Source organism: Zootoca vivipara, chromosome 3 (assembly GCF_965207765.1).
Source record: "Zootoca vivipara chromosome 3, rZooViv2.hap1.1, whole genome shotgun sequence".
NCBI lineage: Eukaryota > Metazoa > Chordata > Lepidosauria > Squamata > Lacertidae > Zootoca > Zootoca vivipara.
The window spans coordinates 93,325,619-93,340,950 of NC_142586.1; the positions used below are offsets into that span (position 1 = coordinate 93,325,619).

General features: G+C 45.9%; 1 protein-coding gene across 1 annotated transcript in view; it reads left to right on the top strand.

Annotated features, from left to right (window-relative positions):
• The window catches only part of USH2A (usherin), a 455,954-nt gene that overhangs the window by 431,582 nt on the left and 9,040 nt on the right, over window positions 1-15,332 (top strand). The window contains exons 65-68 of the mRNA XM_088666687.1: window positions 6,410-6,619; window positions 6,817-7,055; window positions 8,846-9,063; window positions 12,564-12,740. Of these exons, the coding sequence (XP_088522813.1) occupies window positions 6,410-6,619; window positions 6,817-7,055; window positions 8,846-9,063; window positions 12,564-12,740 (844 nt within the window). The remainder of the gene's footprint in view (window positions 1-6,409; window positions 6,620-6,816; window positions 7,056-8,845; window positions 9,064-12,563; window positions 12,741-15,332) is intronic.

The window sequence follows — 15,332 nt, forward strand, 5'->3', positions numbered from 1 at the left end:
TATACAGATAATTTAAACATGGCCTTCGGAGAACATACACTACCGTAGTGTCACAGATGGGGTGTTGGCTACTCCCGAGTAAGCACTCCACACATCCTCTGGATTTTCATAGTTTTATTGTGCATGCTATATACAGTGGTGAGATGTCTCAAATCATGTCTGCTCTGCATGGGGCAGAAGCCCACAATGGCGTCTCGTGGGCTCTGACCCCCCTTTTAAGACTCCAAACGCCCCTCCTCCTTGCTCTATGGGTCCTCCGTGGTCCCAAACCAGGCTCCTGATGTGCCGTTCCCTCTCCTCCCTCCTTTCCAGCCCCTGCTGAAGCTAGCTCCTCCCCTGCTTCCCTGCTACCAACCTGGAGCTGAGCCACCAGGACTCTGCAGAGCCCTGGACCCGTCTTAACCCTTCCTGTTCCTGATTTGAACTCCCAGACTTGCTGCTGCTCTCCCATCGGATGGAAGTAAGCAGAGTGGGCTGCTCTCTGCAAGCCCTCTCTCTTACATCCACCCCCCCTCCAGGCTCCCCCCCCCCTTTCTGAGGCCTGGTTTGCCTGGTCTGATGTCTGTAAAGAGGGCTGGAAGCCTGACAGGTCTTCCTCCTCTGTAGTGTGTGTAAAATCCTGTTCCCAGTCGGTGCTGTGTGGCTGGTCCGTGTAGTTCCTTCCGTTGTCATCCTCCTCCTCCCTCTGGAAAATTGCTTCCGATTCCCGGAGGGCTCCTTGGGTCTGCGTCTCCCCTGCTCCCCACCTGGGATCGCCCTCCCCCTCTGTGTTCCCTGTGCTACTGACGTGTGGTGGTTTGGGTCTGTGGGAGAAAGGAGCGTGCAGTTCCAGTGTGCGGTCCTCCCCTTGCATGGTGTGCGTGGTTGCCTCCGCGTTTTGGGAAGCAGGAGTGCCCTGCCTGGCCATCAGACATTTTAACCCCCCCCCTCCCCCCACCGGGAGCCCGGGCTCGCTGTGGCACTGTAGACCTCCTCCTCTTCCTTTCTTTCTGGAACCTCTTGGCTGCCTTCTCCCTCCACCCTTCTCTCTAGTGTCTTTTGTGTGATTTCCTCCCCCTCCCTCCTGTCAGCGTCTTGTGTTGGATGTGTGTCACGTCCTCTGAACCTTGGGCTTTCCCTAAAGTGTGAGAGCAAAGACCTGTGACCCACGGGATGGACCTTTCTCGCTGTAGGTGCTTCCCCCCTGAAGGTGACAGGGTTGATCAGTGTCAGAACCTTGAAGGGCCCCAGCCTTCTGGGTGCCAGCTTCTTCCCCCTTCCCCCCATGGGAAGGCCTTCTGACCACAGCCAGACCCTGTCCCCTCCGTGGAAGACCTTCTCCAGTCCCCCGTGATGGTCTGCCCCCTCCTTGTAAGCCTCATTGCTCCTTGCCACGTCTCCATCCAGTTGTTGGTGTACTGTCTCCCTCCTCTCACCCCATGCCTCAATAGGTGGTCCCCCAATCTCCCCCTCCCCCTGCTCTGGGAAGGCTCTGGGGTTTCGCCCAAGACTGGCCTTACTGGGTGTGAGCCTCGTGAAGACATGTACTGCATGCCCCTCCGTGGGGTTGTCATGATATTGCCTGAGAATCTTCCCTCTGAGGGAGTCCTGGGGCATATACCGGGCATCATTGCTAAAGAGTAACCCCTCTTTCTCTGCAAGCCCTTCCCCTGCCCCTTCTCCCTCCCTCAAGTCCCTCCGTATGTTCTGGGTAAAAGTGTCCTCTTTGGTGAGTTGGCTCAGTTTCTCTTCCTGCATCCCCGCCTCGGCGTCGTTCCATCCGCCTGGGGAGCTGATGTGGTGCGATCCTGAGGATTCTCCTTCTTTCCTGCAGTGCTCCTTGCCGTCTGCATCTCCAAAGGTGAGATCTCCCCGGCGCTGGCTGCCCACAGGGTCATTGTCCATTAAGTCCAAAGCTAGCACTTCTGCGTGCTTGTTCACTGTCATCTTCCGAGAGGGGGTCTGTTGCGTGACCTCACCCTCCTGCAATTCCCTGCCGTCTATGGCCGAGACGCTCATGGGAAGCTTCCTTGGGAAAAGGGGAATCTGATTCTGCCTAGCAAAGTCCACCGATAGGAAATCATTGCTGCTGCCCCTGCAGAGAAGCCCGACTGTCTCCTGGGTCTGGCCTCTTGGCAGCTGCAGACTTACTTCCATCTCTTTGTCGTGCTGTGGGGTGTTACAGGAGGGCTCAGTTGTTGGTGCTCTGCCTGGCCCCTCCCCTCCTGATCTGGCATCCAGGCTTGTGTCTGTGCCTGCCTGCTCTCGCCATTCCTTCCTCTGGGGGCAGTGTTCCACCCAGTGGCTGGGTGCATTGTAAAGGCATCTCCCGCCTTTCTCTTCCCTCTGTTTTCCCGCGTCAGCGTTTGAAAGTACCCGCGCGCGGGCTTTGTCCCTCTGCATCACATCTGGCTGGAGGGGTCTGTGCTGAGCTGTAGCTGCCTTCCAGGGACTGTATGGGAGCTTGTGGCCGCTGCCTTTCCCCTCCGTCTGTCCCCTCTGCCCGGACTCGCCTCTCAGCCTCCTGCACTTCCACGCCACCATGCCTCTCAGCCTTAGAGCCAGCTTGTGCTGAGGGTCGCCCTACAAAGTGCTGGCCCGTCCCGAGTGTCCTCTCTGCTTGTCCAGCCTCCACTCCGGCTTGGCTGTGTTCAGAGCTGCTCGGTTCACTAAGCCTGGCTTCCCCTGTGCCCGGGTGCCTACCTGGTGCTTGAGCCGTTCCATAGTTGCAGGGTGCTGGCTGCAGCTTGCTCTCTGCTACACCCCTCACGCATGCCAATCCTCCCTTGGCATCTCTCTCTTCTGCTTTAGATGCTGCCAACTTCATGCCGGCTGCTACATTTGCAGCCCTCTTCCCTCGGGGTAGCCATCAAGAGATTGTGGGCTTGCTGTCACAGATGGGGTGTTGGCTACTCCTGAGTAAGCACTCCACACATCCTCTGGATTTTCATAGTTTTATTGTGCATGCTATATACAGTGGTGAGATGTCTCAAATCATGTCTGCTCTGCATGGGGCAGAAGCCCACAATGGCGTCTCGTGGGCTCTGACCCCCCTTTTAAGACTCCAAACGCCCCTCCTCCTTGCTCTATGGGTCCTCCGTGGTCCCAAACCAGGCTCCTGATGTGCCGTTCCCTCTCCTCCCTCCTTTCCAGCCCCTGCTGAAGCTAGCTCCTCCCCTGCTTCCCTGCTACCAACCTGGAGCTGAGCCACCAGGACTCTGCAGAGCCCTGGACCCGTCTTAACCCTTCCTGTTCCTGATTTGAACTCCCAGACTTGCTGCTGCTCTCCCATTGGATGGAAGTAAGCAGAGTGGGCTGCTCTCTGCAAGCCCTCTCTCTTACACGTAGGAATTCACTTTTAGAGATCAGTGTAGTGGAATTACACAGCTAGGGCCCAAACTGCTGTTTTCTTTGTTGCGCCTGCAACAAATGCTGATGCAGCTGAGATTCTCCAGTTGTAGTTGGATCTATAATGTCTATATCACATTCCTGCTCTCCCAAACTTTTCCTTTTCAAATTGCCAATATTTCTCAACCGTACATTCAGGAGACTAGAAGGCTATACCGGTTTTCTTCTTTAAACAAAATGCAAAGCTACCCCACCCCACCCCAAAAAAAGTGGACTGGCGAGATTGCATAAGAGCATGTTTTAGTGTAGATAGAACTGCTCAACGTGAAAGCTTACTAAGGAATTCTTAATACTAAAAATCACACAGACAGTCCTCTTGTATTGCCATTTAGATCTATCATTCTGATTGATCACTGTGTGTTTCACTATTATTGAGCCTAATTTAACCCTATACACTTACACATCCATCTACTCCATCTATTGTACCTGACATTCTACAAATTACTTACTCATGCAAATGATGACCTAAGTCAACCTTTTATGCTATTCGTGTTTAATTATACAAATGATATTTGATAAATAAGATTATACCTCCTTCCATATGTTTATTCTCTCCTTGATGAAAGTGAAATTTAATTTTCATGCAGATTTGTTGGAGGCTGTGCTTAATAAGTGCTGAGTTTCATATAGTGTGCAGATTACTCTGGTTTTGGGAAGTTGACAAAAACAAAATCCGTTCACAGAGAAGAGCTGTTTTTAATTAGATGCAATTCCAGCGACCGGATCTTGGAATCGTAGAATTGAAAACCATGCGTCTTGATTGATAGAACAAAATGAATATAACAAAGTGAGCATTTTGGCAAAAGCAGTATGAGAAGATGCTGACTTGTGTTTTTTTTTTTTGAGAGGGTATTTCCATATTAAGCAATAAATGAAATTTGATGTATGATCAATTGAATTAATGCCATTAGGAAAAAAAAACATTCAGTAACTAAAGTCTTGTCTCATTTACTAAATAAGAGTAAAGGGAACATCAGAAATATACTGTTTTGGTTGACTGACCAGAATATACCGTACCACCTGGTCTACATAGCACTGTCATACCTCAAGGCAGCATTGATGATTGCCAACATTTCACACAGTTATCCTACATCCTCTACTGATGTTTCCTGCTGATGAAGAAAAACACAAATGGAGAAGTGGAGGGTTATGACTCATGCAATAGTCTGGGCTGCTAGGAGGGGCTGTACCACTGCAATGTTTAGGCTTTAGGCTTTCCCAGCTTAGCATAAAACTTATCTGTTGAAAGTTGAATGGACCCTCAACTGTGCCAGAAAGACAGAAATATTGAGAGCACTGTAACAGCATTTAATGGAAACCTTAATGAGAAAGAATGGTTCTTTTAAAAAATTCTTAAATATATAGCTCAACCTGTTCCTGCATGTATGCACCTGGGCATGTCTTCAGCTGTTCAAATATGAAGTGTGTTTGTTTAAAAATAAAATCACCTAACAGCCTAGTCACTCAGGTGTGTGCTGCAACAATGTAGAAGGTTAGGTTGCAGTAGAACGTTCAGTGAAGCAAGGGAGCAATTTCATCTTACAATACTGTCAATCACTTCTACGTAATTACCAGAGGTGTTACTATGGCATACAGATCTTTACCTAAGTACTGTATGCCAAATGTTTTGGTGTTGGTTATCAGCTTGGGAATATTAAATTGGGAGGGTGCTCTAGTTTACTGTGTAGAAGCAAACTAATTTAAAGACTTTATTTAGAGATTATTTGGGGTAATTAAGGGGGTTATGAGAGAGAGATGAATTTGATTTAGAGCAGGATTTGTTGCGAAATTAATTGAGGGTAAATAAATTCAAGAGAAGCTGACTTTGAGTGATTTAGGATGGGGTGAAGATTAACTGAATAATTTATTTGGGGTGATTTGGATAGGAAGTTTGCTGGCTGACTATGTGAAGTTTAAATTCTAAATGTGTGTTTGTTTAATACACACGCAAACTCATTAACAAGCATATGCAAATATATGCCCCTTTGTCTTTTAAGTTCCTAGCAATTTTCCTGCTAATTAGTGTGCCACACTTGTACGTAGTTTTTTAAGATGTTCAAAATGTCTAGAAAGGTCTGTGAGATGTCTCCCTTACTCTTGAATCTGTCTCACCACCACAAGACTTTGCAATTGCCCATATCTGTGCTGCGCAACAACATCTGTGGCCTGTGGCTAGCAATGCTGGCTTGCCAGTGTGGGAGCTTTGACCTTTGCTGATGTATTACATTTGTTAGCTTTGACGGATTTTGTATTGGAGTGGGTGTGGCAAGATTCAGTTGACCAAGCCTGCTTTAAAAAGGTAAAGGACCCCTGACAGTTAAGTCCAGTCGCAGGTGATTCTGGGGTTGCGGCACTCATCTTGCTTTACTGGCTGAGGGAGCCGACATTTGTCTGCAGACAGTTTTTCCAGGTCATGTGGCCAGCATGACTAAGCCGCTTCTGGCAAATCAGAGCAGCGCACAGAAACCCCGTTTGCCTTCCCGCTGGAGCAGCACCTATTTATCTACTTGCATTTTTTTGGCGTGCTTTCAAACTGCTAGGCTGGCAGGAGCTGGGACTGAGCAACAAGAGCTCACCCCGTCACAGGGATTTGTACCGCTGACCTTCCAATCAGCAAGCCCTAAGCTCAATGATTTTTAGACCACAGCGCCACCCGCATCCCATAAGCCTGCTTCATCTTTATGTAAAAATGGTCTAGAAGTTTTGTTGTTATCTTTTAAGTCCTTTATTAATGGGCTTTTTTTGCTTAATTTGGTTTACTAGTTGACTTGTTGGGTGGGTGGGTGGGAGGTACATTGTTTGAATTCTGCACTTTTATTCAACTTGTTTAGTTTAAACTTTTATGAGGCTTTCCTTATTAGCCACCACGAATGCTATTTGCAGCACACATACTTTTAAAAGTATTAAAATGAATAAATATACCGTTATGTGGTGCAAATGAAAATAAGCCTCTTACTCTTCCCCACAGACTACTTAAGGCTGCTTGAAATCTCACAGCTCAAATGTTATTTGTATTTTTAAGGTTTGGTCGGTCAATTCTGCAGGCAGGACTGCTAGCAGCTGGACCCAATGCAAGACAGGCCCAGCCCCTCCTCAAGGACTTCATGCACCTCTGTTTGATACAGTGGCATCTACTTCAGCTGTGGTGAAAATCAGTCCTCCTCTTAAGCCAAATGGAATAGTCAGTCTCTACAGGCTGTTCTCAAATAATACAAAGGGAAAGGATATGGTGGTGAGTTTTCATCAGACAAATTCTTCTTTTGAGCTGATAAGAATATTTGCTGTTTGATTTTTTAGGACTCTCCACAGATGTAAAAAAAAAAAAAAGCAGCAGCCCTTTGTTTGGTTTCATTCCTTTGTAAATAGGAAAAAGGACCACATTTCCAGTGTGGTTTGCTGTGCGCAATATTCTGTCCTTTTTCTTATCAGCTGTCAGAAGGAACGGCCACCCAGCAAACCATCCATGGACTGAGGCCTTTTACTACTTATTCTGTTGGGGTCGAAGCCTGTACCTGTTTCAGCTGCTGCAGCAAAGGACCCGTGACACATGTCACCACAGAGCCAGCTCCGCCCTCACAGCAGCCTCCTCCCTTCATTCACAGCATGACCTCAAGGAATGCTTCTTTGCAGTGGGATGCACCTCGGGAACCCAATGGCATTGTAAGAAGGTAACTGCTGGGATATCCTTGGTGTCAACACTTAACATCTATGCTGGCTGGGCTGACTCTTCAATTGGTTTTCAAATGTCTGCCTTCCATTTTCGAGTCAACTTTAACAGCATTCACACCTGGCACCAATAATAGGAAAGAGGCTAAAGGGGTTTTTTTTTGGTCAAGTGGCATGAAGGAAAAGACTCAAAGACTGCCTAAGGAACACAATGCCCATTGATGTTAAAGAGCCTTATAAAATGGAATCTCCTTGTAGGAGGTGCTGGAACTCAGTTTTACTCAGAGTAAACCCATTTGGATTAATGAACATGACTAAGTTTGGGGGGTACTCTGAGTAACTCATAGTTGAATGTCACCCAGTGTATGCATTGCCTTCAAAATAAACTGGAATCCTAGCAATCAGTGTTTGGTGTGGAGAAGAACAGACTGAGTCTAGTTGCTCCATCCAAACAGCAACTAGGTGAGATTCCAAATGTTATCAGGTTGTTTATATGCAGCCATGGTTGCTGGACTGTGTGCCACACCCTTTCACCAACATGGGGAACGGGTAATTGGTTCAGTTTGTTCTTATTATGTATTTTGTTTTTTCTCTTGTTGTGAACTGCCCTGAGATCTATGGATGAAAGGCAATATACAGTGGTACCTCTACTTACGAATTTAATGCGTTCCGAACGCACATTCGTAAGTAGAAAAAATTTGTAAGTCGAATCCCATAGGAATGCATTGGGAGAAAAAAATTGTAAGTCGAAGCAACCCTATCTAAAAATTCGTAAGTAGAAAAAATCCTATCTGAACAGCATCCAAGATGGCGGACGGAGCTCCATTCATAAGTAGAAACATTCTTAAGTCGAGTCATTTGTAAGTAGAGGTACCACTGTACAGTTTTAACAACAACAACAACAACAACAACAACAACAACAACAACAACAAGGGATATACAGGCGTTGGCCTGATACCATTCGCATATAGCCAAATGAGAGGCCTATAGCTTAGTAAACCCTCACCATCACAGTAATACCAAAAAAACCTCAGTGTCTTGTTGATGCCACCAAACTTACTTTACCTTAGACAAATCAGGAATGAATATTGGTGCCTAAGAAAACTAGGCAGATTAATTATCTGTTCCTTTGGCATTGACAGTCTTGGAAAAAATCCCAGGCATATAGATACTAGCGGTCTACAAATCAACATTGGCCTTTTTTTCTTCTTGCTCTACCCCTACCCCACTGCACTGTTTACCATCTAGCCTCCCCCCTACCATCTAGTTTGGAAAACTCAAAACCCAACACACTATTTTGTGACATGGATTTTAGAAATTTGTTTTTGGTGTGCCGGGATTTGTCACATTTTTTCCAGACTTATGCTGTATTAGGGTCCAAGCATTTGATGCTGATCCCAGTAAATAGGATGCTGGCACTAAGGATCTGGAGAAATTTGTGTTCATCCCTAGACATGCAGGTCTAGTTACCTAAAAAAGTTATCACTTCAATATTTTCAATACTGGCATATAGTTCAGTTGTCAATAATCATTGGTTGGTTGGTTGTAAGATGCTCTGGGTTGCACTGGGCAAGATAAAATGACTAGAAAATTCAGTACGTCATCATCATCATCATCAATGGTAATTGATTTACAATAAGTAAAATATTGAAAGCGGTGTGCAGAGTTCTGCAGCAATTAAGTTGAGAGCAGGCCCTTGTGTTTGACCTGCAACAAGACACATAAGCAGGAAAGGTAAGCTTCTGTTTACCTGCTAATTGTGGCTCATTAGTGCTTCCGTCTTTTCCTCCAGGTATGAACTCCACATGCACACATCCTGCCCTTCCTATTTGCAGCCAAGAGAAGGAGCTTGTAAACTTGGCCCTGTTGAAGTGAAATACGCAGGAGATGCTCAGCGTTCCAATGTGAGTGATCTACAGCCTTATACAACCTACAACCTGAGGGTGGTGTCTTACAATTCAGTAGGAAGCACTGCTTCAGAATGGATCAGCTTCACTACCAAAAAAGAAGGTGAGTTAATACAGGAGAGTATAAGAAACGTATTCTGCCACTTTATATGCTTAGAGCATGAATGGGAACGTGTGGCCCTCCTGATGTTGTTGGACCACAACTCGCATTACCCTTGGCCATTGATCACTGAGGCAGGCACTGGTGTGTCTAGTTTTACTGTATCTTGTTCATTATTGTTTTTAATCATCTCTATGGCTGCGACATACCATTTGGGGTTCATGCCATGGTGTGTAAGCATTTTCCTCTCTTAGCATCTTGACAATGGTGGAGATGGCAAAGGAGTGTGGTACATGGGGGTGGGGTGGGGCAGTGAGGAGAAATCCATCTATTTCATTTCAAAGAGCAAGTGACAAGAGCTGGGAGGAGCAATTTACCAAAGCATTGCCCCTCCACCAAGTTCACACTAGAGGTTTACATTAATCAACGATTGGTAAGCAAAATAATGGCAGCCCAAATAATGCTATTATAGCTATATGGGTTGGCTTGCCTTTGGAGACCTTTATTTGGTGCAGACTGCTTTCTTTTCTTTTCTTTTTTGGCTGGACATTTATTTCAACACATTCCTATTAACTCAGAGTTAAAGTTACTAAAAATTAGTGATCTGAAAAGCAGACTTCTCTGCAGCTTTACAACAATGGGTTTGCAATGAAAGGTTGGCCTCCTAGGAGCCATCATTGCAGGTCACATTGATTATATAGTCTAGTTAGTTAATTGCTGTATTAATTTATTCAGCTTGTTAACTCCATCAGCTCCTCAGGTCTCTTGTATGTGCACTCTGCGTTCTTTGTTTCACTTTCCTCTGTAGGTTCTGAAACAAATAATTTAAAAGAAGAAGTCACTGGCTTGTAAGCTTTCTTCTTTCCTTTAGCGCAGAGCCAAAATCATGACAAATGAACATGCCCACCTTCTGTCCATAAACTTACTTTCATCTAACACAGTATTTCAAGAAGAGTGTTTGATTATATACTTATGTATGATCCTATTGATTGATTATCTGGAGCAGTGAAATAGATGGTTATTTGCAACACTTTCTAACTGTTTTTGAAAGTAATGCTTTGAGAGGAAAAATCAAAAGAATAAAAACGAATGGGTGTCAAAAGACATAATTTATTCTTGAATAAATATAGTTTGGAGGGGGGAAATTAACTCCATTGACAGTTTTAGATTAAATTGCCTTAAATATTAATTCAATATGAAAAATGGCTTCCTTGTGTATTTAATAATATGAAAGATAATTAACAGCTCTAGAAGTATTTAATGTTTCTGGCACGTTTATGGGAATGCTCACAATTCCAGCAATTGCAAGTGAAGTGCAACTTTTTTTCAAGTTGTGATGAGTTAGTACGGTTCTGATCCTTTCCACACATTCTGCATAACATTATTTTGTTTGTTTGTTTGCTTGTTTATTAAGACATTTATATACTGCCCTTTACCAAAAGGCCACATGGCAGTTTACCACATAATATGTAACATAATTATTGCACAGCACAAAAAGCACTGAAAAGCAATTATTTCCATACAACTAATTAAAAAAGCAGCAGCATCAAACCACTTGTAAATTACTTCAGGCCCTATTCCCTTCATCCAAAAGCCTGCTGAGGCAGGTATGTCTTCACCTGTTCCCTAAAGGAAAACAGTGATGTGACTAGATGTATCTCAGTGGGGAGAGTGTTTCACAGACCACCCAAATATTTGGATTCTCCAAACAGCAGTGCATTTTTTGCAAACACTATTTAAGAGTATGTGTTCTCTCTGAAATATTTTATGTGTGAGATAGTTCATGATCAATCTTGCTTTATACCTAGAACTTAAGTTTAAGTTTTGTGGAAGTTAATTATGTTATTGTGTCTGTACTAGGTGCTATGCCTCTGTGAGCTAGTGTGTTGTAGTGGTTAAAAGCGGTAGACTCGTAATCTGGGGAACTGGGTTCGTGTCTCCACTCCTCCACATGCAGCTGCTGGGTGACCTTGGGCTAGTCACACTTCTCTGAAGTCTCTCAGCCCCACTCACCTCACAGAGTGTTTGTTGTGGGGAAGGAAGGGAAAGGAGAATGTTAGCCGCTTTGAGACTCCTTAGGGTAGTGATAAAGCGGGATATCAAATCCAAATTCTTCCTCTTCTTCTTCACTTTTTGCTCACCAACCCCCTCACCAAAGCCATCCCTACCCTTTCTCCCGAACTTTGATCCTCTCCCTGCAGAGCTTGCAAAAACCACCCTTCCCCTCTTCCCTCCCTTCCTCCCGTAGACTTTGTCAAACCTCTACAACTTGCTTGGATTGCTCTCTCGCTTGCTTGCTTTCTCACCTAGGCAAGCCACCCCCTTCGCCTTCTCTCTCCTTGCCAAAGCCACCCCCCTTCCCCCACAATCCAGTGCTCCTTCCACCACGCTGAGCTCCCCACACTCGTCCTTTCACTGCTGAGGTGGTCCATCAGCTCTGAGAACCCAGCTTGTCTTCACGCTGTATTTTGCAGTGCTACCTGTTAGCAGCCACACAAAATGCAGTTTGATAACATCCTTGCAATTTTATTGTATGTATAGATATGGGGGGGAGCCCCATTCTGGCTGAAATGCATTTGGCACCAGCAAGTGCAGTACTCTTCAGCAACATCCTTCCTTCATAACTGTACAGAAAATATGTGTGTCCCCATGTACCTATGGGAGCAGCCATCTCTCCCCCCCCCCACACACTGTTCCTAATGCAGTCAAACCTCAGTTCTAGAACGGCTCTGTTTTCAAACATTTCGGCTCCTGAAAGCCAAAAACCCCATTCAGAGAATGTCCGGCATAGCTTCTGCTTGAATGCAAGAAGCTCTTGCAACCAGTTGGAAGCCTCACCTCGGTTTTCGAACGGCCTTCCGATTACGTTCGACAACCGAGGTTTGACTGTAGCCTTACAGGGGCCTGGGTACATGGGTATAGTCATCCTTTTCCCTCTATAATCCGCATCACTGGATCTATGAGAAAGCCAAGGTCAAACAGGCAAGAAGTAGGCAATCCGACCGGGCAGGATGTGAGAGTCAGGGTTGAGCAAAGTAAAGGAAATGAGCGTTGGAAAGCAGATTCAAGGAAGTTCAGGACCTGCTCTTTGGCAGGTTCAAACCAGGTTCAAACCAGGAAGCTCTAACTGGAGCTGTCAATCACCTTCCTATCAGCCTCCTTATGGGAGCTCCTGGGAAGGTGGATCCAAAGACAACAGAGCAGCTTGTGACTTCAGGTGAGCTTGTTGAATTGCATTAAAAATGATTATTCCTGACACTAACAAGTGGTCCTCTAAGGATTATTACTGAATAAATGTATGTGAAAAGTCCTGAACATTACTAGGCATTAGTATCCTCCAACTGCAGCAGCCCACGTGCTCATATCGTGTCTTCCTGCTCCATAGCAGGAGTGTGAAAATGGCTCTAGATCTTATACAGATGTGTTTAATCTCTAAAAACTGAAGAGGCATTTATTTATTTATTTTAAAAAAGACTTTTTTCCTGTCTGTTTTCTTCTGCCAGTACCTCAGTACGAATCTCCATTTACAGTTGTCAGCAATTTATCCACTCTCTACCTTGACTGGAGTCACACCTTCTCACTGAATGGGCCGCTGAAGGAATATGTGCTAATGGAGGGAGGGCAACGCATCTACAGCGGCTTTGACACCACTCTGTATCTGCCAAGGACATCTGACAAAAGTCAGTTTGAGTTTCACAGTTCTGTTTCTGGCTAATGCGTCACATATATATCGAGTTTTATGAGGTATCTTTATACAATTTGCACCCCACCTTTGGATCAAATGAACCTCAAGGCAGCAACCTATAGAGCAGGCATCCCCAAACTTCGGCCCTCCAGATGTTTTGGACCACAATTCCCATCTTCCCCGACCACTGGTCCTGTTAGCTAGGGATCATGGGAGTTGTAGGCCAAAACATCTGGAGGGCCGCAGTTTGGGGATGCCTGCTATAGAGCGATTTCCAAGTGATACTCAGAGTAGACCTATTGGAAATCAGTGGTCTCAAATTAAGAACATAAGAAGAACCTGCTGGATTAGGCCAATGTCCCATCTACTTCGCATCCTGTTCTCACAGATGCTTATGGGAAACCTGCAAGCAGGTCCCCCTAGCATAGTTGCCAAGTACCCCGTTTTCCCCGGGAAACCCCCGTTTTTACTTACCTTTTCCCGGTGGTCCCCCGTATCACTTCGTCTCCCGTTTTTCTCCGTTATTTTCTCCTGCCGGCGGCCATTTTTTTATTTTCGATTTGCCCTTCTATGGGCACCAAAAATGGCTGCCGCCGGCTTCAAAGGTCGCATCTACACATGTCCGGAAGTGCATAGACGCGACTTCCGGTGTCGGCGGCGACCATTTTTGCTGCCCATAGATGGGCGGAGCGACACCGGAAGTTGCATTGACGCACTTCCTGACATGCATACAAGTGACTTTTGAAGCCGCCGCCGGCCATTTTTTGTGCCCATAGAAGGGCAAAGCGACACCGGAAGTTACATCGACGCAACGTCTGGTGTCACACGGCTGCCGGTCCCGGATTCTGAAGTCTGGGACTTGGAAGGTAAGCCCCCAAGCCCAAGGCCACTCTCCCTGCCTGCGGTTTCAAGCATCTCTGCCTCTGAGGGAAGAGGTGAAGCACAGCCATCATGGCTGGTATCCATTGTTAGGATGTATCGAAGAGACAGTTGATTTACTTTAAAGACAGTTGACATTTGTAGCTATCTTAGATTGGGGAGGGAGGGAGGGTATCTATCAGGATGTGCAGACCAAAGCAAATTCCGGCCTCCTCTCCTTGAGCTCTGGAGTACTGATAGCAATACAACCCCCTGGGCCTAGGGGGAAGGAAAAATGGAGATGCAGCGGTTTCACTATGCATTAAATGCAACATGTACCTTGACCCTGAATTAACATTATTTAGCTAACAGGCTGGTGAGGTGTGAGGGGGACTTGAGACTTCTGTTGTCAGATGAAAGGGGAAAATACACTCACGCCCCAACCGACTGCTGGGAAATGTGGTTTGGGGGCCTTAGAAATATGGAATCTGTTTGGCAGATTCCTTCATGTGTATAGAGCTGTTCCCTGAATTGAAGCCAAGTAGAGTTTTATGCAAGTATCAGAACATGCAATGGGCTCTAGATCAGCTACCTCCTTTATTGCCTATTAAACCCTTAGTTATGCTTCTAGGGCAACGTAAGTATTTTCTTTTGGTCCCTTTTCACTTTATGTTCTGTAGACACAGAAAGCCACACCCAAGTCTGAATACTTGCAATATCCTTAGTGGGAAGGCATTAACCATACCACATGCAGTGGTTGTAAAAATACTTAATAGGGAGACGATAAAAGGCATTTTCCATCTTCAGGAGAAGCTGTTTTCATTCAGTAAGAAGCCACTTTAGAATTTATATGCTAATGATTACGTTTTGTATATGATCAATAGCCAGACTTAGGGTGGCCATACGTCCTACATTGCAGTCCTATGTTTAAAAGGCTGTTATTCCTCTCTTTCTGAAGGCCCTGCACCCTGCAGGGGAAGACTGACTGGATGCCCTGGATGGCAGGGCCAGCCCATCCATGAGGCAAGATGAGGCAACTGCCTCAGGTGGCAGGATCCACAGAGGCAGGACACCCCAGTGTAGAACTTTATTCCCTGCTCCTTCTTGATGTAGATCTTCACTCACCCCTTTTTCGCTGGTGGGGAGGGAGGAGCCATTTTGTGCCAAAATGTCTTGGTCTGGTCACCCCAACTGGCTGGAAGGGACTCATGAACCTCCATTTGGTGCATTATGAGTAAGGGATGTGGGTGGCGCTGTGGTCTAAACAACAGAGCCTAGGGATTGCCGATCAGAAGGTTGGCGGTTTGAATCCCCGCGATGGGGTGAGCTCCCGTTGCTCGGCCCGTGCTCCTGCCAACCTAGCAGTTCGAAAGCACATCAAAGTTCAAATAGATAAATAGGTACCGCTCCAGTGGGAAGGTAAATGGCGTTTCCGTGCGCTGCTCTGGTTTGCCAGAAGCTGCTTAGTCATGCTGGCCACATGACCCGGAAGCTATACGCCGGCTCCCTCGGCCATGAAAATGGGGGATGAGCGCCACAACCCCAGAGCCCGCGACTGGACCTAATGGTCAGGAGTCCCTTTACCTTTACCCTTTACTATGAGCATAGCAAGCAAGCAGGCAGGCAGGGGGAAATGAGGTTTGTGTCAATTGATGCTGGTGACAGGCCATGCCTCAGGTTTAAAGCAGACATATTTAAAGAATTAAATAAGCAGAATAAGAAAACGACA